General features: G+C 42.1%; 1 protein-coding gene across 2 annotated transcripts in view; it reads left to right on the top strand.

Annotated features, from left to right (window-relative positions):
• Window positions 1–25,282, top strand: part of LOC139750928 (TBC domain-containing protein kinase-like protein) — a 145,800-nt gene that overhangs the window by 85,241 nt on the left and 35,277 nt on the right. For both annotated transcript variants that reach the window (XM_071665840.1, XM_071665841.1), the window contains exon 3: window positions 9,546–9,652. In XM_071665840.1, coding sequence (XP_071521941.1) covers window positions 9,546–9,652 — 107 coding nt within the window. The remainder of the gene's footprint in view (window positions 1–9,545; window positions 9,653–25,282) is intronic.

Genomic DNA, 25,282 nt, shown 5'->3' with positions numbered 1-25,282 from the left:
CTGGTGACTGAGTTTGGTAAAGTGTGTGAAAGAAGAAAGCTGCGAGTAAATGTGAATAAGATGAAGGTTATTAGGTACAGTAGGGTTGAGGGACAAGTCAGTTGGGAGGTAAGTTTGAATGGAGAAAAAGTGGAGGAAGTAAAGTGTTTTAGATATCTGGGAGTGGATTTGGTAGCTGATGGAACCATGGAAGCAGAAGTGAGTCATTGGATGGGCCAGGGGGCGAAAGTTCTGGTAACGCTGAAAAATGTGTGGAAGGCAAGAATATTATCTTGGAAAGCAAAAATGGGTATGTTTGAAGGAATAGTGCTTCCAACAATGTTATATTGTTGCGAGGCGTGGGCTATAGATAGAGTTGCGCGGAGGAGGGTGGATATGTTGGAGATGAGATGTATGAAGACAATATTTGGTGTGAGGTGGTTTGATCGAGTAAGTAATGAAAGGGTAAGAGAGATGTGTGGTAATAAAAAGAGTGTGGTTGAGAGAGCAGAAGAGGGTGTTTTGAAATGGTTTGGTCACATGGAGAGAAAGAGTGAGGAAAGATTGACAAAGAGGATATATTTGTCAGAGGTGGAGGGAACGAGGTGAAGTGGGAGACCAAATTGGAGGTGGAAAGATGGAGTGAAAAAGATTTCAGCAATCAGGGCCTGAACATACAGGAGGGTAAAAGGCATGCAAAGAATCGAGTGAGTTGGAACGATGTGGTATGCTATGTCGACATGTTGTCAATGGATTGGGCCAGGGCATGTCAATCGTAGAAAGTTTTGTGGGGCCTGGATGTGGAAAGGGAGCTGTGGTTTCGGTGCATTACACATGACAGCTAGAGACTGAGTGTGAACGAATGTGGCCTTTGTTGTCTTTTCCTAGCGCTACCTCGTGCATACGCGGGGGAAGGGGGTGTCATTTCATGTGTATATATGTATATCTCTATGTATGTATATGTATATATATGTTTAAATGTAAAGGTATGTATATGTGCGTGTGTGGGCCTTTATGTATATTCATGTGTACATGGATTGGTTACACCATTCTTCTGTCTGTTTCCTCGAGCTACCTCTTTAACATGGGAGACAGCGACAAAGTATAATGAAATGAAAATAGATAAGATATATATCCCTGGGGATAGGGGAGAAAGAATACTTCCCACGTATTCCGGCGTGTTGTAGAAGGCGGCTAAATGGGATGGGAGTGGGAGGGCTAGAGACCCTCTGTTTGTATTTTAGCTTTCTAAAAGGGGAAGCAGAAGAAAGAGTCATGCAGGGAGTGCTCATCCTGCTCATAGCCTCAGATTGCGGTGTCTAAATGTGTGTGGATGTAACCAAGACGAGAAAAAAGGAGCAATAGGTAATATATTTGAGGAAAGGAACCTGATTGTTTTGGCTCTAAGTTAAACGAAGCTCAAGGGTAAAGGGGAAGAATGGTTTGGGAATGTCTCAGGAGTAAAGTCAGTGGTTGGTGAGAGGACAAGGACAAAGGAAGGAGTAGCACTACTCCTGAAGCACGAGCTGTTATGGGAAATTGTGATAGAGTGTAAGAAAGTATACTTTAGATTGTTATGGGTAAAACTGAAAGTGGATGGAGAGAGATGGGCTTTTGTTGGTGCCTATGCACCTGGTCATGAGAAGAAAGATCATGAGAGGCAAATGTTTGGGAGCAGCTGAGTGAGTGTGTTAGCAGTTTTGATGCATGAAACCGGATTATAGTGATGGGTGATTTGAATGCAAAGGTGAGTAATGTGGCTGATAAGGGTATGATTGGTGTACATGGAGTGTTCAGAGTTGTAAGTGGAAATGGTGAAGAGCTTGTAGATTTGTGTGCTTAAAAAGGACTGGTGATTGGGAGTACTTGGTTTAAAAAGAGACATATACATAATTATACTTATGTAAGTAGAAGAGATGGCCAGAGAGCATTATTGTATTATGATTGATAGGTGTGTGAAGGAGAGTCTTTGGGATGTTAATGTGCTGAGAGGAGAGTGGAGGGATGTCTGATCATTATCTTGTAGAGGTGAAGTTGAAGATTTGTAGAGGTTTTCAGAAAAGAAGAAAGTTGGGGTGAAGAGAGTGGTGAGAGTAAGTGAGCTTGGAAAGGAGACTTGTGTGAGGAAACACCAGGAGAGATTGAGTGCAGAATGGAAAAAAGGTGAGAGCAAATGACGTAAGGGGAGTGGGGGAGGAATGAGATGTATTTAGGGAAGCAGTGATGGCTTGTACGAAAGATGCATGAGGCATGAGAAAAGTGGGAGGTGGGATGAAGAAGTAAGATTGTTAGGGAAAGAGAAGAGAGAGAGGCGTTTGGAATATTTTTGCAGGGAAAGTAGCGCGAATGACTGGGAGATGTATAAAAGAAAGAGGCAGAAGGTCAAGAGAAAAGTGCAAGAGGTGAAAAAGAGGGCAAATGAGATTTGGGATGAGAGAATATCATTAGCTTTTAGGGAGAATAAAAAGATGTTTTGGAAAGAGGTAAATAAAGTGCGTAAGACAAGAGAATAAATTGGAACATTGGTGAAGGGGGCTAATGGGGAGGTAATAACAAGTAGTGATGAAGTGAGGAGGAGATGGAGTGAGTATTTTGAACATTTGTTGAATGTGTTTGATGATAGAGTGGCAGATATAGAATGTTTTGGTTGAGTTGGTGTGCGAAGTGAGAGGGTCAGGGAGAATGATTTGGTAAACAGAGAAGAGGTAGTAAAATCTTTGCGGAAAATGAAAGCCGGCAAGGCGGCAGGTTTGGATGGTATTGCAGTGGATTTATTAAAAATGGGGGTGACTGTGTTGTTGACTGGTTGGTAAGGATATTCAGTGTATATATGGTTCATGGTGAAGTGCCTGACGATTGGCGGAATGCTTGCATGGTGCATTTGTACAAAGGTAAAGGGGATAAAGGTGAGTGTTCAAATTACAGAGGAATAAGTTTATTGAGTTTTCCTGGTAAATTATACGTGGTGTGAGGTGGTTTGATTGAGTAAGTAATGAAAGGGTCGGAGATATGTGTGGTAATAAAGAGTGTGGTTGAAAGAGCAGAAGAGGGTGTGTTGAAATGGTTTGGTTACATGGTGAGAATGAGTGAGGAAAGATTGACAAAGAGGATATATGTTTCAGAGGTGGAGGGAACTAGAAGTGGGAGACCAAATTGGAGGTGGAAGCATGGAGTGAAAAAGATTTTGAGTGATTGGGGCCTGGACATACAGGAGGGTGATGGGTGTGCAATGAATAGAGCGAACTGGAACAATGTGGTATACTGGGGTCGACGTGCTGTCAGTGGATTAAACCAGGGCACGTGAAATGTCTTGGGTAAACCATGGAAAGTTTTGTGGGGCCTGGATGTGGAAAGGGAGCTGTGGTTTCAGTGCATCACACATGACAGCTAGAGACTGAGTGTGAACAAATGTGACCTTTTTTTTGCTGGCGCTGCCTTGCTGGAGGGGGGAGAATGCTATTTCATGTGTGGTGGAATGGTGACAGGAATGGATGAAGGCAGGAAGTTAAATATGTACATATGCCTGTATGTATATGTCTCTGTATGTATATGTTGAAATGTATATCTCTGTATGTATATGTTGAAATGTATAGGTATGTATATATGTGTGTGTGGGCTTTTATTTATATACATGTGTATGTGGGTGGGTTGGGCCATTCTTTCGTCTCTTTCCTTGCAATACCTCGCTGATGCGGGAGACGGCGATTGATTATAGTCAATAAAAAATGATATATATCCCTCGGGATAGGGGACAAAAAAAACTTCCCACATATTCCCCACGTGTCATAGAAGGCAACTAAAAGGGGTGGGAATAGGGGTCTGGAACCCCCTGCCCCCCTTTGTACTTAAATTTCTATGAAACGAAACAGAAGGAATCAAGTAGAGAGTGCTCATCCTCCTCGAAGGCTCTGATTGGGGTGTCTGAATGTTTGTGGGTGTAACCAAGAGGAGAAGAAAGAAGAGATAGGTAGCATGTTTGAGGGAAGAAACCTGGATGATCTGGCTCTTCGTGAAATGGAGCTCAAGGGTAAAGGGAAAGAGTGGTTTGGGAAAGTCTTGGCAGTAAAGTCAGGGGTTGGTGAAAGGACAAGAGCTAAGGAAGGAGTAGCACTACTTCTGAAGCAGGAGTTGTGGGAGGATATAGTAGAGGTTAAGAAATTAAATTCTAGATTGATGTGGATAAAACTGAAAGCAGATGTAGAGAGATGGGTGGTTATTTGTGCCTATGCACCTGGTCATGAGAAGAAAGATCATGAGATTCAAGTGTTTGGGAGCAGCTGAGTAAGTGTGTTAGGAGCTTTGATGCATGAGATTGGGTTTTAGTGATGGATGATTTAAATTCGAAGGTAAGTAATGTGGCAGTTGAGGGTATAATAGGGGTACATGGGGTGTTTAGTCTCATAAATGGAAATGGTGAAGAGCTTGTGGATATGTGTACTGAAAAAAGAGTGGTGATAGGGAATGTCTGGTTTAGGGGATAGGGGAGAAAGAATACTTCCCATGCATTCCTCACGTGTCGTAGAAGGTGACTAAAGGGGACAGGAGCGGGGGCCTGGAACCCCTCCCCTCCTTGTATTTCAACTTTCTGAAAGGGGAAACAGAAGAAGGAGTCATGTGGGGAGTACTCATCCTCCTCGAAGGGTCAGATTAGGGTGTCTAAATGTGTGTGGATGTAGCCAAGATGAGAAAAAAGGAGAGATAGGTATTATGTTTGAGGAAAGGAACCTGGATGTTTTGGCTCTAAGTGAAACAAAGCACAAGGGTAAAAGGGATGAGTGGTTTGGGAATGTCTTCGGAGTAAAGTCAGGGGTTAGTGAGTGGACAAATGGAAATGGTGAAGAGCTTGTGGATTTGTGTGCTGAAAAAGGACTGGTGATTAGGAAAACCTGGTTTAAAAAGAGAGATATACATAAGTATATGTATGTAAGTAGGAGAGATGGCCAGAGAGTGTTATTGGATTACATGTTAATTGATAGGCGCACGAAAGAGAGACTTTTGGATGTTGATATGCTGAGAGGTGCAACTGGAGGGATGTCTGATCATTATCTTGTGGAGGTGAAGGTGAAGATTTATAAAGGTTTTCAGAAGAGAAGAGAGAATGTTGGGGTGAAAAGAGTGGTGAGAGTAAGTGAGCTTGGGAAGGAGACTTGTGTGAGGAAGTACCAGGAGAGACTGAGTACAGAGTGGAAAAAGGTGAGAACTAAAGAGGTAAGGGGAGTGGGGGAGGAATGGGATTTATTTAGGGAAGCAGTGATGGCTTGCGCAAAAGATGCTTGTGGCATGAGAAGCATGGGAGGTGGGCAGATTAGAAAGGGTAGTGAGTGGTGGGATGAAGAAGTAAGATTATTAGTGAAAGAGAAGAGAGAGGTATTTGGTCAATTTTTGCAGGGAAATAATGCAAATGAGTGGGAGATGTATAAAAGAAAGAGGTAGGAGGTCAAGAGAAAGGTGCAAGAGGTGAAAAAGAGGGCAAATGAGAGATGGGATGAGAGAGTATCATTAAATTTTAGGGAGAATAAAAAGATGTTTTGGAAGGAGGTAAATAAAGTGCATAAGACAAGGGAACAAATGGGAACTTCAGTGAAGGGGGCTAATGGGGAGGTGATAACAAGTAGTGGTGATGTGAGAAGGAGATGGAGTGAGTATTTTGAAGGTTTGTTGAACGTGTTTGATGATAGAATGGCAGATATTGGGTGTTTTGGTCGAGGTGGTGTGCAAAGTGAGAGGGTTAGGAAAAATGATTTGGTAAACAGAGAAGAGGTAGTAAAAGCATTGCGGAAGATGAAAGCTGGCAAGGCAGCGGGTTTGGATGGTATTGCAGTAGAATTTATCAGAAAAGGGGGTGACTGTATTGTTGACTGGTTGGTAAGGTTATTTAATGTATGTATGACTCATGGTGAGGTGCCTGAGGATTGGCGGAATGCTTGCATAGTGCCATTGTACAAAGGCAAAGGGGATAAGAGTGAGTGCTCAAATTACAGAGGTATAAGTTTGTTGCGTATTCCTGGTAAATTCCAGGAGAGACTGAGTACGGAATGGAAAAAGGTGAGAATAAAGGAGGTAAGGGGAGTGGGGGAGGAGTGGGATGTATTTAGGGAAGCAGTGATGGCTTGCGCAAAAGATGCTTGTGTCATGAGAAGCGTGGGAGGTGGGCAGATTAGAAAGGGTAGTGAGTGGTGGGATGAAGAAGTAAGTTTATTAGTGAAAGAGAAGAGAGAGGCATTTGGACGATTTTTGCAGGGAAATAATGCAAATGAGTGGGAGATGTATAAAAGAAAGAGGTAGGAGGTCAAGAGAAAGGTGCAAGAGGTGAAAAAGAGGGCAAATGAGAGATGGGGTGAGAGAGTATCATTGAATTTTAGGGAGAATAAAAAGATGTTTTGGAAGGAGGTAAACAATGTGCGTAAGACATGGGAGGAAATGGGAACTTCAGTGAAGGGGGCTAATGGGGAGGTGATAACAAGTAATGGTGATGTGAGAAGGAGATGGAGTGAGTATTTTGAAGGTTTTATGAGTGTGTTTGATGATAGAGTGGCAGATATAGGGTGTTTTGGTCGAGGTGGTGTGCAAAGTGAGAGGGTTAGGGAAAATGATTTGGTAAACAGAGAATAGGTAATAAAAGCTTTGCGGAAGATGAAAGCCAGCAAGGCAGCGGGTTTGGATGGTATTGAAGTGGAATTTATTAAAAAAGGAGGTGACTGTATTGTTGACTGGTCGGTAAGGTTATTTAATATATGTATGTCTCATGGTGAGGTGCCTGAGGATTGGCGAAATGCTTGCATAGTGCCATTGTACAAAGGCAAAGGGGATAAGAGTGAGTGCTCAAATTACAGAGGTATAAGTTTGTTGAGTATTCCTGGTAAATTATATGGGAGGGTATTGATTGAGAGGGTGAAGGCATGTACAGAGCATGATTCAGATTGGGGAAGAGCATTGTGGTTTCAGAAGTAGTAGAGGATGTGTGTATCAGGTGTTTGCTTTGAAGAATGTATGTGAGAAATAATTAGTAAAGCAAATGGATTTGTATGTGGCATTTATGAGTCTGGAGAAGGCATATGATAGAGTTGATAGAGATGCTATGTGGAAGGTATTAAGAATATATGGTGTGGGAGGCAAGTTGTTAGGAGCAGTGAAAAGTTTTTATCGAGGATTTCTAATTCAGTTTCCCCCATTTCCTTGTTCCCTCCACTTTTGACATATGTCTTCTTTGTCAACATGTCCTTGCTCATTCTGTCCATATTCTAAAACTTTTCAACACACCCTTCTCAACTTTATCAGCCACACTCTTTTTAATATGCCTTTCTCTTATCTTTTTTATCACTAGTCACTCAGACCACCAAATACCATATACTGTCCTCAGATGTTTCATTTGCATTTCATCCACCTCCTTTGCCCATCTTATCTACAGCCCATACTTTGCATTCATGCAACATCGCTGGCACTACAATACCTTCAAACATTCCCATTTTTGCCTTCCTAGATGATAACCACATAGTCCTTGATGCTCCCAGATGTTTCATCCCCCGACTCACCCACCCTATAACTTACTTCTTTCTTGGTTCCATTCGTTGCCATGTTCACTCTCAAATATTTAAAGCAATTCATCTCTTCCAAATTTTATGCATTGAAGCTCACCCAATCCATCCTGTTCCTCTGCTGTGCTAGACCGAATAACCTTACTTTTATTCACATTTACTCTCAACTTCCTCCTCTCACACACTCTCCCAAACTCAGGCATCAACTTCTACAGTTTCTTACTCAAATCTGCCACCAGTGCTGTGTCATCAACAAACAGCACCTGACTCACATTGCAGGCCCCCTCATCCTCTACTGCCTGCATACTTGCCCCTCTCTCCAAGATTCTTTCATTTACCTCCCTCCCCAACTCATTCATAAACAAATGAAACAATCATGATGACATAACACACCCTTGCTGCAGACCACCCTTCCCCTGGAACCACTTATTCTCCTCTCTGTCTACTCGTATATAAACCTTACACTGTTGATCAAAATTTCTCTACTTCCAATAGCTTTCCTTCCACACCATAGATTCTAAGACCTTCCGTAAGGCTTCTCAATCAATCCTATAATACCTTTTCTGAAGATCCATTAATGCCCAATGAAAATCTTTTTTTTTATCTCTTCAATACAAAGATTTTATCCACTCATCCTCTATTACTCTTGAAACCACATTGTTTCTCCACAGTCTATTCATGCATTCACTCTCTCAGTCACCACTCTCCCATACAACATACCAGGAACACATAACAAGGTTATACCTCTGTAGTTTGAAAACACTCACCTTTGTATCCTTTACCTTTATACACTGGCTCTATATATGCATTCTGCCAATCCTCAAGGTGCCTCACCATGATTCATCCAAACATTGAAAACCCTAACTAACCAATCAACAACACAGTCACCCCCTTTTTTCTAAGAAATTCAACTGCATGTGTGTGGACGTGTATTTGTATGTGGGTGGGTTGGGCCATTCTTTCGTCTGCTTCCTTGTGCTACCTCGCTAAGGCGGGAGACAGGGACAAAGTATAATGAAAATAAATCAACTGCACTGCCATCCACCTTGCCACCTTTCATCCTTCATAAGGCTTTTACTGCCTCCTCTCTTCACCAAACCACTTTCCATGACTCTCACTTTGCATACCTCCATAAACACCTTACTCCTGCCACTCTATCATCAAACACATTCAACAGTCCTTCTAAAGAACTCACTCTCTCCTCACGTCATCCTCACCTTTTACCAATCTTCCATTTGCCTCCTTCACTGATGTTCCCATTTGCTCTTTTGTTTTTCTTACTGTTAACTTCCTTCGGAAACATTTCATTCTCCTTGAACTATATTGATAATCATTCACTCTAACTCTCATTTGCCCTCTTTTTCACCCACTGCATTTTCATCTTAACCTCCATATCCTTTCTCTCGTACTTCTTCCCATTATTTGTATTCCTTTCCTGTAAGTAATGCTTATACACTTCCACCACTCGACTACCCTTTCTCACCCTCCCACCTCCCATCTTTTGTGTGCCACACACTTCTCTTACACATGCTAGTACTGCTTCCCAGAATATCTCCCATTCCTCACCCACTCCCCTTTCTTAACTTTCTCTCACCTTTTGCCATCCAATACTCAGTCTCACCTGGCATTTCTACACACATATTTCTTTTCCAGGCTAACTTACTTTCATCAGCCTCTTCTCACTCATATTGTTTCTTCCTTTATGAAAATCCCTACAAAGGAGATAAGGAGCATCCATAATATCAGCCAGAGCCACTACCCATCAGCTCACCACCCTCCCTACCAATATATAGGGTACTATACTCTTGTTTTGGGTATATTTTTCAGTAACACATAACAAAAATATCTTGTAAAGGAAACTTGTTTTAGATTTTTTTAGCTCTGGGTTAGCATAATTCAGATGAATTATGCTGGTTAAGGGTTTAAGCAATAAATCTTTAGATATATGAGGGTACCATTAGTTAATGTACAGCATTTCCATAACCTGATATATACAGTGAATTTGCATATTTATTAACAGTAGTATTACAGAAAGAATAATGGTGATACAAGAGTACTATCTATTGAACATATGGACAGCTGCAGAGAAGTATCCTGAGATTAGAATCCCTCATGGCCTTGCACAAGTGGCCCATCAGGTATGTTGACATCGTCTTTAACATTCTATTCAGTAAGTGAGCTAAGAAAAATTAGTTTACCTGTACCTTAGTGGAACATTAAGGTTGGTCATGTAGAGTATATTGGTCCTGATGGCCTGTGGCGTAGGTAGACCAAAGTCACTTAAACAAGTTTTGAGCAGCTTAGCAGTCATTTATCTAGGAAGGGAGATAACCAGTGCTGAATATACTAAACCCTAGTGATTAGTCTTTTGTGTGAATGGAGTAACTTTTTAGAAAAAAAATATATTGGTTGAGTTAACTACTTTATGTGAAATGGGGTCAGCAAAAAAGCTATGTAAAATGGGGCAGCAAAATAGTGCATGTATAACGGTGCTACTAAGTGTATTGTTGCATCAAGTAGCTGACCAGAGAGCTATCAAAAAAGATGAGGAAATCGAGTTGTAGTAAGAGGAATTAGAAATGTGGTTTTCAAAGCTTTAGACTAAACTAGGTTTCAAGTATCAAGAGGGAAACTGTATGCTAATTCAAATTTCTAGAAGCAATAGGAGACAAGATGTATGTCAACCAAGAAAAAATGGAGTTGTTTTGAATGATAAGAAAAAATGCAGAACTGAGTCTTCAGTTTACACCCTCATTCCAAAGCTTTGACACCTCTCTGGCTGGGTATTTGCCGAGGCTAGGGTTGAGGTACGGCTGGGTGATTGGATGCAGACTAGCTCTAGCCGTTTGATAAGGAGGGACTGTGGAGGTAAGGCTCATATTCCACCGCTGCAACACTCATGCTCATAGCACACGGGCATAGGAAGGAATTATTTATGAACTTTGAATTGTCATACACCTGCATAACAGATGCATGTATAACATTATTGGCAAACAATCCAAAGACATGTTTGGAGTAGCACATGAGAAATTCTAGGGTGTCCCACAACACTGGTTTGACCCACTAGATATGAGGCCTCTTATATATAGATAGTGACTGGCCAAACTTTGTGAACAGGGAGTGAGCTGAAGGCAGTTATGTAGACTATATGCTTCGGTAATTATGCTGGCGTATTGTGGTTTGTAATGTTTTGTATTACCCAAATAATTATCATCTATTTTTCTGTTGTCCTGAGCAGCAGCTTTGCAGAAGACTTTGATGCACTGTGGATGTGGTGCCATGCTTGACCATGTGTCATCATTAGTGACTGTCTTGGTGATTTGCATAACTGTTTCCTGTCCACTGTTGCCTTTAGTGCTGTAATTTCATGCACGTATTCACTTTACAGTAGAATATCTAGAAATATGAAGGGCATGGCACAGGACACCCTTATCAAAATGTTAGTCACATGATTTTGTATATTTTGCTGAAATGACCTGTATGTACAGGATGTCCCAGAAAATCACTGCCAAACTTCAGGGGGTTAGCTCCATAACTATTGGGAATTGGATATATGTTGATGTGATATTGCTAGTTAGAATTACCTAAATAAATACCCCCTGAAAACTGGCAGATGTTTCTTGGGACACCCTGAATTGTGTTATCATAGTGTGTGGTGACTTAATGTTCACCAATTATGGATAATCCAGCCAGAGGACATGGGCTCTGTTCACCTGACAATTGAGCTGATCGTCCGGAGGCGATGATCAAGAGAGCTCTGATTGTAGATTACTTTCAGGTTAGAACATCGATTAGGGAAATCATTCAGATCATAGGGATCAGGAAGGCTACTGTATAGTGATAGATACAGTAGTTTGAAAGTGAACAAAATGTCAAGACAAAGCCAAGATCTGGTCACCTTCATGTCACATCACCTGCAGATGACACAAGGCTCCTCCATGCTGTCAGGCAAGCCCCCAGAACGACAGCCATAGCCTGGACAAGGGATTTAGGACTTCAGCATTATCCAGTGACCATAAAACATCAGAAATGTGAGGCAGGGCTGAAGTTCTGTATTTCAGCTGTGAAGGAAGAGTTAACAGAAGTCACCAAGATGGGATGAGTGTAATTTGTTGAGCAGTACATCCATTATGGTTTAAATTTTTGGTAGAATGCAATCTTTACAGATAAAATCTTTTCATCTGTGATAACTACTGGGAGACATTGCTGGAGACCTTTGAATACTCAGTATGAACTCATGACTTCAAGAGAGGGCAAAAAGTGGTAGGGTGACTGTATCATTTCATGGATGGATGTGGGCCTTGGGTCCTGGAGAGCTGATCACAGTCATCGGACATTTGAATGCTGAAAATTGCATTCATATTTTAGAAACCTCTCTGTTACCCTCTGTCCAAGCATATGCCCTCTAGGAACCACAAAGAATCATGCTAGTGTCATGCTAGTGCAGAACCGCTCACCTATACACACAAGCTGGGCAGTCACTCAGTAGTTCAGTTGTCACCTAGAGTTTCAGGTTGTAAACTGGCCTGTAAAGGGGTGTGGCTGTAACCCCATTGAAAACCTTTTGGGAATTATGGTTAGGGAGTGGAGTATCCGAGAGAAGACTAAGGAGGCTATGGAGAGGAAAGCGAGGGAGGTGTGGAAGTGCATACAATGTCATCTTGACATTTGCACAAAACTGGTGAATTCTGTTCTGGCCCGACTGCAGACCAAGGGTAGCTGGACAGAGTATTAGTGAAACCATTTGCATGGGGAATTATAGTTCAAAATAAAGGTTATTTAGGGTTTACTCTCTACTATTTTCTGAGTGTTTGAAATAATATATAACACAATATGGTAATGTATGTGAGTGGGTAATGGCAAGCTGAGGGAATCATGCAAAAAGATATTGATGACCTCATTAATTCTACATAAATTGATGTTTGCTAACAGTACTCACATTATGATTAATGATATTCGTGTTACTACAACATAGTGTTTACCGATTGTGATATCAAATGTGATGGGGCATATTGTGTCCATTGATGTTATGACTGTGTTAAGCCTTTCAAGGTGGTTTTATCAGTATTCATATTCCATAACTAGATCAAGTCTATCCCATGTTTGCAACACTTCATTGCTAACATGGTATTGTTGTGAATCATTATGTTGAATACATGTTATGCAGGTGCATGACATTTCAAAGTTATTCAATAATTCCTTCCAATGAGTGTGTGTTGTGGTTGAATGTAAGCCTAACCGCTGTGGTCCCTCATTACCAAACAACTAGAACTAGTTTGGGTCCAGTCATCTCAACCCTTGCCCTGGCGAATACTCAGCAAGGAGGGTGTCAAAACTTTGGATTATGGGTTTACATGGGTGCTCTGGTTATTCACTGAAGAAATAATTTTCCTGATGAAAAAAAGAGGAAGAGAGTGGGGGACAAGACATAACTTTGAGAACAGCTATTGGAAGTGAAAGGAAGAATCAATCCATCAGTAATTACAACAATGAATAGATCAGAGAAAATGATGGAAATAAGAGAATAGAGTGACAGAGGAAAACTGAAAGAGGAGAGCATAGAAATTTTACTCCAATACTAAACCTTCTCGGAATCAGTCCTTTGAACAGAAGAGTGCTTTGCCTCATGAAAAAGAAATGTTCATTGATTACAGGTAGAGATGAAAGCTGAATTAGAGTTCCATATATTAGTTCAGTTGCCAGAATAACCTTAGAATTAGAATGATTGAATCATAGAATGTATAATGAGGTAGAGATAAAAAATAACTCTTTAGTGTGGAAGAGCGGTCATGATGGTTTGGAATATTAGTAGAATGGTTAATGAATTTGCTCCATGTTGTTGATATGGAAAATATAGAGGTTTCAACTTCTCTGGTAGTGTTGGAGGATCTCAGCCACTCTTTGTGGCTTACAGTGAAGTCCAAGTTAGGGACCTCACCTTGATGAGAGGGAGTCATTACTTGTAGCTAGAATTTAGATAGTTGAACAATCCTGTAAGCTTTGTAGGTTTAGGAGGACACTAGGTGAAACAGAAGAATAGGAGCAGTTTAGTTGACATCAAAGTTTGGAAATTCATGGTCCTCGTGGTGTGTCACAAGCTTGATGTTAGAATAGCCACAAGATCTTTGAACTGAAAATGTGAATATAGATTATACTTAGAGGTTTGAAAGGAGTTAGTTGGAACATCATGCAGCTTAGTCTCTAAGAAAAGTAAGATGTTACAAGAAGTGCCAGCTAGGTGATGTTTAACAGAAGAAAGATTAGTATTAAGATTGGATGTTGGTGAACCAAATGGATAAAGATGCAGATCTAACATTATAGCTTGGTTTTAGGACAAGCCAATGCTGTTACTTCCTGATTCTTCTGACATTTTACCAGCAGAATCGCTTGAAACTCAAAAATTCTTTATTGTACATAGCTGGGGACTTGGATCCACAGTCAGAGTGTTGTAACAATTTTCTTTTTTCTTTTTTTCATGCTTGTTTGCTGTTTCCTGAACAGAGACAAAATGTGAAAAGGACAGATGTATGGTGCATATAGGGAAAGGTTTTTAAATCTAGTTCATTAGATATATTCTGATTAGACAGAAAAGTGAAACCAGCAGTCCTGACACAGAGGGTGTAAGATAATTCGAGGCACCATTTTAACATGCTTAATTCTGGATTGTAATTATTACTTGGGCAATTGTTGTCCACAGCCCACTACCTACTTACTTGTTGTATGGGTTGCTGCTGTCATGCCACATGATCTTCCATTGCATGTATGAGATAGGGAGCACATTCTAGGGAAATATCATTTCACACTCCGTAGATGTGCCAGTAGCAACTGATTTTTCCCATAACCAGTAAACACAAAGATTAACCTCCAACCTGAGACTAGTATCTAATGATAATATGGATCTCAGAATATTACAAACTTATGCTATGACAATTTTATTGTCAATCAGGTTCCCCCAAGCCATGTTACAGCATAAAAACCTGCCAGCATAAAATGCCTGAATTATTATCATGCATAAATATGGACCCTTAGGCCTAGCATGTGCCTTAGGAAAGGCAGTCATATTCAGATATTCTGTCCGCAGGATTGTGATCTGATAATGTAATTATCTAGGTTTTTACAATCATTATTTTCTCGCTTACTTCACTGAGTAGCAACTTTGCACCGTAATTTTGAAAATTTTGTAACCATTACATATACATGGAATTATTTTTTGTATCCTTCTCACATCACCACTACTTGTTATCACCTCCCCATTTGCGCCCTTCACTGAAGTTCCCATTTGTTCCCTTGTCTTACGCACTTTATTTACCTCCTTCCAGAACATCTTTTTATTCTCCCTAAAATTTAATGATACTCTCTCACCCCAACTCTCATTTGCCCTTTTTTTCACCTCTTGCACCTTTCTCTTGACCTCCTGTCTCTTTCTTTTATACATCTCCCACTCAATTGCATTTTTTCCCTGCAAAAATCGTCCAAATGCCTCTCTCTTCTCTTTCACTAATACTCTTACTTCTTCATCCCACCACTCACTACCCCTTCTAATCAACCCACCTCCCACTCTTCTCATGCCACAAGCATCTTTAAGAAGGAGATGGAGTGAGTATTTTGAAGGTTTGTTGAATGTGTTTGATGATAGAGTGGCAGATATAGGGTGTTTTGGTCGAGGTGGTGTGCAAAGTGAGAGGGTTAGGGAAAATGATTTGGTAAACAGAGAAGAGGTAGCGAAAGCTTTGCGGAAGATGAAAGCCGGCAAGGCAGCAGGTTTGGATGGTATTGCAGTGGAATTTATTAAAAAAGGGGGTGACTGTATTGTTGACTGGTTGGTAAGGTTATTTAATGTATGTATGACTCATGGTGAGGTGGCTGAGGATTGGCGGAATGCGTGCATAGTGCCATTGTACAAAGGCAAAGGGGATAAGAGTGAGTGCTCAAATTACAGAGGTATAAGTTTGTTGAGTATTCCTGGTAAATTATATGGGAGGGTATTGATTGAGAGGGTGAAGGCATGTACAGAGCATCAGATTGGGGAAGAGCAGTGTGGTTTCAGAAGTGGTAGAGGATGTGTGGATCAGGTGTTTGCTTTGAAGAATGTATGTGAGAAATACTTAGAAAAGCAAATGGATTTGTATGTAGCATTTAAGGATCTGGAGAAGGCATATGATAGAGTTGATAGAGATGCTCTGTGGAAGGTATTAAGAATATATGGTGTGGGAGGAAAGTTGTTAGAAGCAGTGAAAAGTTTTTATCGAGGATGTAAGGCATGTGTACGTGTAGGAAGAGAGGAAAGTGATTGGTTCTCAGTGAATGTAGGTTTGCGGCAGGGGTGTGTGATGTCTCCATGGTTGTTTAATTTGTTTATGGATGGGGTTGTTAGGGAGGTAAATGCAAGAGTTTTGGAAAGAGGGGCAAGTATGAAGTCTGTTGGGGATGAGAGAGCTTGGGAAGTGAGTCAGTTGTTGTTCGTTGATGATACAGCGCTGGTGGCTGATTCATGTGAGAAACTGCAGAAGCTGGTGACTGAGTTTGGTAAAGTGTGTGGAAGAAGAAAGTTAAGAGTAAATGTGAATAAGAGCAAGGTTATTAGGTACAGTAGGGTTGAGGGTCAAGTCAATTGGGAGGTGAGTTTGAATGGAGAAAAACTGGAGGAAGTGAAGTGTTTTAGATATGTGGGAGTGGATCTGGCAGCGGATGGAACCATGGAAGCGGAAGTGGATCATAGGGTGGGGGAGGGGGCGAAAATTCTGGGGGCCTTGAAGAATGTGTGGAAGTCGAGAACATTATCTCGGAAAGCAAAAATGGGTATGTTTGAAGGAATAGTGGTTCCAACAATGTTGTATGGTTGCGAGGCGTGGGCTATGGATAGAGTTGTGCGCAGGAGGGTGGATGTGCTGGAAATGAGATGTTTGAGGACAATGTGTGGTGTGAGGTGGTTTGATCGAGTGAGTAACGTAAGGGTAAGAGAGATGTGTGGAAATAAAAAGAGCGTGGTTGAGAGAGCAGAAGAGGGTGTTTTGAAGTGGTTTGGGCACATGGAGAGAATGAGTGAGGAAAGATTGACCAAGAGGATATATGTGTCGGAGGTGGAGGGAACGAGGAGAAGAGGGAGACCAAATTGGAGGTGGAAAGATGGAGTGAAAAAGATTTTGTGTGATCGGGGCCTGAACATGCAGGAGGGTGAAAGGAGGGCAAGGAATAGAGTGAATTGGAGCGATGTGGTATACCGGGGTTGACGTGCTGTCAGTGGATTGAATCAAGGCATGTGAAGCGTCTGGGGTAAACCATGGAAAGCTGTGTAGGTATGTATATTTGCGTGTGTGGATGTATGTATATGCATGTGTATGGGGGGGGGGTTGGGCCATTTCTTTCGTCTGTTTCCTTGCGCTACCTCGCAAACGCGGGAGACAGCGACAAAGTATAATAAAAAAAAAAATATTTTTTGTATCCCTGGGGATAGGGGAGAAAGAATACTTCCCACGCATTCCCCATGTGTCGTAGAAGGCGACTAAAGGGGACGGGACCGGGGGGGCTAGAAACCCTCCCCTTCTTGTATTTTAACTTTCTAAAAGGGGAAACAGAAGGAGTCTCGCGGGGAGTGCTCATCCTCCTCGAAGGCTCAGATTGGGTTGTCTAAATGTGTGTGGATGTAACCAAGATGAGAAAAAAGGAGAGATAGGTAGTGTTTGAGGAAAGGAACCTGGATGTTTTGGCTCTGAGTGAAACGAAGCTCAAGGGTAAAGGGGAAGAGTGGTTTGGGAATGTCTTGGGAGTAAAGTCAGGGGTTAGTGAGAGGACAAGAGCAAGGGAAGGAGTAGCACTACTCATGAAACTGGAGTGGTGGGAGTATGTGATAGAGTGTAAGAAAGCAAAGTCTAGATTGATATGGGTTAAACTGAAAGTTGATGGGGAGAGGTGGGTGATTATTGGTGCATATGCACCTGGGCATGAGAAGAAGGATCATGAGAGGCAAGTGTTTTGGGAGCAGCTGAATGAGTGTGTTAGAGGTTTTGATGCACGAGACCGGGTTATAGTAATAGGTGATTTGAATGGAAAGGTGAGTAATGTGGCAGTTGAGGGAATAATTGGTATACATGGGGTGTTCAGTGTTGTAAATGGAAATGGTGAAGAGCTTGTAGATTTATGTGCAGAAAAAGGACTGGTGATTGGGGATTGGTTTAAAAAGCGAGATATACATAAGTATACGTATGTATGTAGGAGAGATGGCCAGAGAGCGTTATTGGATTACGTGTTAATTGATAGGCGTGTGAAAGAGAGACTTTTGGATGTTAATGTGCTGATAGGTGCAACTGGAGGGATGCCTGATCATTATCTTGTGGAGGCGAAGGTGAAGATTTGTAGAGGTTTTCAGAAAAGAAGAGAGAATTTTGGGGTGAAGAGAGTGGTGAGAGTAAGTGAGCTTGGGAAGGAGACTTGTGTGAGGAAATACCAGGAGAGACTGAGTACAGAATTGAAAAAGGTGAGAACAAAAGAGGTAAGGGGAGTGGGGGAGGAATGGGATTTATTTAGGGAAGCAGTGATGGCTTGCGCAAAAGATGCTTGTGGCATGAGAAGCGTGGGAGGTGGGCAGACTAGAAAGGGTAGTGAGTGGTGGGATGAAGAAGTAAGATTATTAGTGAAAGAGAAGAGAGAGGCATTTGGACGATTTTTGCAGGGAAATAATGCAAATGAGTGGGAGATGTATAAAAGAAAGAGGCAGGAGGTCAAGAGAAAGGTGCAAGAGGTGAAAAAGAGGGCAAATGAGAGATGGGGTGAGAGAGTATCATTAAATTTTAGGGAGAATAAAAAGGTGTTTTGGAAGTAGGTAAATAAAGTGCGTAAGACAAGGCAACAAATGGGAACTTCAGTGAAGGGGCAAATGGGGAGGTGATAACAAGTAGTGGTGATGTGAGAAGGAGATGGAGTGAGTATTTTGAAGGTTTGTTGAATGTGTTTGATGATAGAGTGGCAGATATAGGATGTTTTGGTCGAGGTGGTGTGCAAAGTGAGAGGGTTAAGGAAAATGATCTGGTAAACAGAGAAGAGGTAGTAAAAGCATTGCGGAAGATGAAAGCCGGCAAGGCAGCGGGTTTCGATGGTATTGCAGTGGAATTTATTAAAAAAGGGGGTGACTGTATTGTTGACTGGTTGGTAAGGTTAATTAATGTATGTTTGACTCATGGTGAGGTGCCTGAGGATTGTCAGAATGCTTGCATAGTGCCATTGTACAAAGGCAAAGGGGATAAAAGTGAGTACTCAAATTACAGAGGTATAAGTTTGTTGAGTATCCCTGGTAAATTATATGGGAGGGTATTGATTGAGAGGGTGAAGGCATGTGAAGGCATCAGACTGGGGAAGAGCAGTGTGGTTTCAGAAGTAGTAGAGGATGTGTAGATCAGGAGTTTGCTTTGAAGAATGTATGTGAGAAATACTTAGAAAAGCAAATGGATTTGTATGTAGCATTTAAGGATCTGGAGAAGGCATATGATAGAGTTGATAGAGATGCTCTGTGGAAGGTATTAAGAATATATGGTGTGGGAGGCAAGTTGTTAGAAGCAGTGAAAAGTTTTTATTGAGGATGTAAGGCATGTGTACGTGTAGGAAGAGAGGAAAGTGATTGGTTCTCAGTGAATGTAGGTTTGCGGCAGGGGTGTGTGATGTCTTCATGGTTGTTTAATTTGTTTATGGATGGGGTTGTTAGGGAGGTGAATGCAAGAGTTTTGGAAAGAGGGGCAAGTATGAAGTCTGTTGTGGATGAGAGAGCTTGGGAAGTGAGTCAGTTGTTGTTCGCTGATGATACAGCGCTGGTGGCTGATTCATGTGAGAAACTGCAGAAGCTGGTGACTGAGTTTGGTAAAGTGTGTGAAAGAAGAAAGTTAAGAGTAAATGTGAATAAGAGCAAGGTTATTAGGTACAGTAGGGTTGAGGGTCAAGTCAATTGGGAGGTAAGTTTGAATGGAGAAAAACTGGAGGAAGTAAAGTGTTTTAGATATGTGGGAGTGGATCTGGCAGCGGATGGAACCATGGAAGCGGAAGTGGATCATAGGGTGGGGGAGGGGGCGAAAATCCTGGGAGCCTTGAAGACTGTGTGGAAGTCGAGAACATTATCTCGGAAAGCAAAATGGGTATGTTTGAAGGAATAGTGGTTCCAACAATGTTGTATGGTTGCGAGGCGTGGGCTATGGATAGAGTTGTGCGCAGGAGGGTGGATGTGCTGGAAATGAGATGTTTGAGGACAGTGTGTGGTGTGAGGTGGTTGGATCGAGTAAGTAATGTAAGGGTAAGAGAGATGTGTGGAAATAAAAAGAGCGTGGTTGAGAGAGCAGAAGAGGGTGTTTTGAAATGGTTTGGTCACATGGAGAGAATGAGTGAGGAAAGATTGACCAAGAGGATATATGTGTCGGAGGTGGAGGGAACGAGAAGAAGTGGGAGACCAAATTGGAGGTGGAAAGATGGAGTGAAAAAGATTTTGTGTGATCGGGGCCTGAACATGCAGGAGGGTGAAAGGAGGGCAAGGAATAGAGTGAATTGGATTGATGTGGTATACCAGGGTTGACATGCTGTCAGTGGATTGAATCAGGGCATGTGAAGCGTCTGGGGTAAACCATGGAAAGTTGTGTAGGTATGTATATTTGCGTGTGTGGATGTATGTATATGCATGTGTATGGGGGGGGGGTTGGGCCATTTCTTTCATCTGTTTCCTTGCGCTACCTCGCAAACGCGGGAGACAGCGACAAAGTATAATAAAAAAAAAATATTTTTTGTATCCCTGGGGATAGGGGAGAAAGAATACTTCCCACGCATTCCCCATGTGTCGTAGAAGGCGACTAAAGGGGACGGGACCGGGGGGGCTAGAAACCCTCCCCTTCTTGTATTTTAACTTTCTAAAAGGGGAAACAGAAGGAGTCTCGCGGGGAGTGCTCATCCTCCTCGAAGGCTCAGATTGGGTTGTCTAAATGTGTGTGGATGTAACCAAGATGAGAAAAAAGGAGAGATAGGTAGTGTTTGAGGAAAGGAACCTGGATGTTTTGGCTCTGAGTGAAACGAAGCTCAAGGGTAAAGGGGAAGAGTGGTTTGGGAATGTCTTGGGAGTAAAGTCAGGGGTTAGTGAGAGGACAAGAGCAAGGGATGGAGTAGCACTACTCATGAAACTGGAGTGGTGGGAGTATGTGATAGAGTGTAAGAAAGCAAAGTCTAGATTGATATGGGTTAAACTGAAAGTTGATGGGGAGAGGTGGGTGATTATTGGTGCATATGCACCTGGGCATGAGAAGAAGGATCATGAGAGGCAAGTGTTTTGGGAGCAGCTGAATGAGTGTGTTAGAGGTTTTGATGCACGAGACCGGGTTATAGTAATAGGTGATTTGAATGGAAAGGTGAGTAATGTGGCAGTTGAGGGAATAATTGGTATACATGGGGTGTTCAGTGTTGTAAATGGAAATGGTGAAGAGCTTGTAGATTTATGTGCAGAAAAAGGACTGGTGATTGGGGATTGGTTTAAAAAGCGAGATATACATAAGTATACGTATGTATGTAGGAGAGATGGCCAGAGGGCGTTATTGGATTACGTGTTAATTGATAGGCGTGTGAAAGAGAGACTTTTGGATGTTAATGTGCTGATAGGTGCAACTGGAGGGATGCCTGATCATTATCTTGTGGAGGCGAAGGTGAAGATTTGTAGAGGTTTTCAGAAAAGAAGAGAGAATTTTGGGGTGAAGAGAGTGGTGAGAGTAAGTGAGCTTGGGAAGGAGACTTGTGTGAGGAAATACCAGGAGAGACTGAGTACAGAATGGAAAAAGGTGAGAACAAAAGAGGTAAGGGGAGTGGGGGAGGAATGGGATTTATTTAGGGAAGCAGTGATGGCTTGCGCAAAAGATGCTTGTGGCATGAGAAGCGTGGGAGGTGGGCAGACTAGAAAGGGTAGTGAGTGGTGGGATGAAGAAGTAAGATTATTAGTGAAAGAGAAGAGAGAGGCATTTGGACGATTTTTGCAGGGAAATAATGCAAATGAGTGGGAGATGTATAAAAGAAAGAGGCAGGAGGTCAAGAGAAAGGTGCAAGAGGTGAAAAAGAGGGCAAATGAGAGATGGGGTGAGAGAGTATCATTAAATTTTAGGGAGAATAAAAAGGTGTTTTGGAAGTAGGTAAATAAAGTGCGTAAGACAAGGGAACAAATGGGAACTTCAGTGAAGGGGCAAATGGGGAGGTGATAACAAGTAGTGGTGATGTGAGAAGGAGATGGAGTGAGTATTTTGAAGGTTTGTTGAATGTGTTTGATGATAGAGTGGCAGATATAGGATGTTTTGGTCGAGGTGGTGTGCAAAGTGAGAGGGTTAAGGAAAATGATCTGGTAAACAGAGAAGAGGTAGTAAAAGCATTGCGGAAGATGAAAGCCGGCAAGGCAGCGGGTTTCGATGGTATTGCAGTGGAATTTATTAAAAAAGGGGGTGACTGTATTGTTGACTGGTTGGTAAGGTTAATTAATGTATGTTTGACTCATGGTGAGGTGCCTGAGGATTGTCGGAATGCTTGCATAGTGCCATTGTACAAAGGCAAAGGGGATAAAAGTGAGTACTCAAATTACAGAGGTATAAGTTTGTTGAGTATCCCTGGTAAATTATATGGGAGGGTATTGATTGAGAGGGTGAAGGCATGTGAAGGCATCAGACTGGGGAAGAGCAGTGTGGTTTCAGAAGTAGTAGAGGATGTGTAGATCAGGAGTTTGCTTTGAAGAATGTATGTGAGAAATACTTAGAAAAGCAAATGGATTTGTATGTAGCATTTAAGGATCTGGAGAAGGCATATGATAGGATTGATAGAGATGCTCTGTGGAAGGTATTAAGAATATATGGTGTGGGAGGCAAGTTGTTAGAAGCAGTGAAAAGTTTTTATTGAGGATGTAAGGCATGTGTACGTGTAGGAAGAGAGGAAAGTGATTGGTTCTCAGTGAATGTAGGTTTGCGGCAGGGGTGTGTGATGTCTTCATGGTTGTTTAATTTGTTTATGGATGGGGTTGTTAGGGAGGTGAATGCAAGAGTTTTGGAAAGAGGGGCAAGTATGAAGTCTGTTGTGGATGAGAGAGCTTGGGAAGTGAGTCAGTTGTTGTTCGCTGATGATACAGCGCTGGTGGCTGATTCATGTGAGAAACTGCAGAAGCTGGTGACTGAGTTTGGTAAAGTGTGTGAAAGAAGAAAGTTAAGAGTAAATGTGAATAAGAGCAAGGTTATTAGGTACAGTAGGGTTGAGGGTCAAGTCAATTGGGAGGTAAGTTTGAATGGAGAAAAACTGGAGGAAGTAAAGTGTTTTAGATATGTGGGAGTGGATCTGGCAGCGGATGGAACCATGGAAGCGGAAGTGGATCATAGGGTGGGGGAGGGGGCGAAAATCCTGGGAGCCTTGAAGACTGTGTGGAAGTCGAGAACATTATCTCGGAAAGCAAAATGGGTATGTTTGAAGGAATAGTGGTTCCAACAATGTTGTATGGTTGCGAGGCGTGGGCTATGGATAGAGTTGTGCGCAGGAGGGTGGATGTGCTGGAAATGAGATGTTTGAGGACAGTGTGTGGTGTGAGGTGGTTGGATCGAGTAAGTAATGTAAGGGTAAGAGAGATGTGTGGAAATAAAAAGAGCGTGGTTGAGAGAGCAGAAGAGGGTGTTTTGAAATGGTTTGGTCACATGGAGAGAATGAGTGAGGAAAGATTGACCAAGAGGATATATGTGTCGGAGGTGGAGGGAACGAGAAGAAGTGGGAGACCAAATTGGAGGTGGAAAGATGGAGTGAAAAAGATTTTGTGTGATCGGGGCCTGAACATGCAGGAGGGTGAAAGGAGGGCAAGGAATAGAGTGAATTGGATTGATGTGGTATACCAGGGTTGACATGCTGTCAGTGGATTGAATCAGGGTATGTGAAGCGTCTGGGGTAAACCATGGAAAGTTGTGTGGGGCCTGGATGTGGAAAGGGAGCTGTGATTTCGGGCATTATTGCATGACAGCTAGAGACTGAGTGTGAACGAATGAGGCCTTTGTTGTCTTTTCCTAGCGCTACCTCGCACACATGAGGGGGGAAGGGGATGGTATTCCATGTGTGGCGAGGTGGCGATGGGAATGAATAAAGGCAGACTGTGTGATTTGTGTGCATGGGTATATATGTATGTGTCTGTGTGTGTATATATATGTGTACATTTGAGATGTATAGGTATGTATATTTGCGTGTGTGGACGTGTATGTATATACATGTGAATGGGGATGGGTTGGCCCATTTCTTTCGTCTGTTTCCTTGCGCTACCTCGCAAACGCGGGAGACAGCGACGAAGCAAAATAAATAAATAAAATGTGTATGTCTGTGTGTGTATATATATATATATATGTATACATTGAGATGTATAGGTATGTATATTTGCGTGTGTGGACATGTATGTATATAGATGTGTATGTGGGTGGGTTGGGCCATTCTTTCGTCTGTTTCCTTGCACTACCTCGCAAACGCGGGAGACAGCGACAAAGAAAAAAAAAATGAATAGATAAATAAATATATATTTCTTTTATTGCCAAGAATTTCTTACCTTGTATGCAAACTAAGATGCCAGACTACACATACACTGTACTATAACGAATGTTCCATAGATTTCCGCTCACTGTCTGACTCTTTAAACTTCAGCTTCTTGATATGTGCACCTTTCTCTCATTAACTGCACACCTGTGGCTGCATTGCTAGGCTTGCTGAAATTTAAGTAACCATCCATTTGTGCAGGCGGCTGGCTTCTTCCTTAGCTCATATGTGGTGACAGGTGGTAGTCATCCAGCATCAAGACCATCTTCCAAAGAATTATCTGTGGAGCTCCTCATTTCCTATCTAAGTCAGGCAGGTTCTCTCTCCAGATTCAGCTTTAGGCCTAAAACTCAGTAGGCAGCTAGGGGCTATTTTTTTCCTCTTTTTTTTAGCATATGTACTTTTAAACCATATTGTGGGTAGGGCGATTTCTTATTTTATTATATTTTGCTTTGTCACTGTCTCCCGCGTTAGCGAGGTAGCACAAGGAAACAGACGAAAGAAATGGCCCAACCCACCCACATACACATGTATATACATACATGTCCACACACGCAAATATACGTACCTATACATCTCAATGTACACATATATATATACACACACAGACATATACATATATACACATGTACATAATTCATACTGTCTGCCTTTATTTATTCCCATCGCCACCTCGCCACACATGGAATAACAACCCCCTCCCCCTCATGTGTGCGAGGTAGCGCTAGGAAAAGACAACAAAGGCCACATTCGTTCACACTCAGTCTATAGCTGTCATGTAATAATGCACCGAAACCACAGCTCCCTTTCCACATCCAGGCCCCACAGAACTTTCCATGGTTTACCCCAGACGCTTCACATGCCCTGGTTCAATCTATTGACAGCACGTCGACCCTGGTATACCACATCGTTCCAATTCACTCTATTCCTTGCACGCCTTTCACCCTCTGCATGTTCAGGCTTCGATCACTCAAAATCTTTTTCACTCTATCTTTCCACCTCCAATTTGGTCTCCTACTTCTCCTCGTTCCCTCCACCTCGGACACATATATCCTCTTGGTCAATCTTTCCTCACTCATTCTCTCCATGTAACCAAACCATGACAAACGATTTCTATTCCACTAAAAAGACCACTGGCATATTAATTCATCTGCTTCTACCCATCCAATCACCATTAACATCAGAAATCTAGCTTAATTGCCTCTTTCATAGGGATAGGCTTATAC

Source organism: Panulirus ornatus, chromosome 10 (assembly GCF_036320965.1).
Source record: "Panulirus ornatus isolate Po-2019 chromosome 10, ASM3632096v1, whole genome shotgun sequence".
In the NCBI taxonomy this organism is placed as follows: Eukaryota; Metazoa; Arthropoda; class Malacostraca; order Decapoda; family Palinuridae; genus Panulirus; species Panulirus ornatus.
Note: the sequence above shows the minus strand (reverse complement) of the source record. Positions and strands in the feature narration are given on the sequence as shown.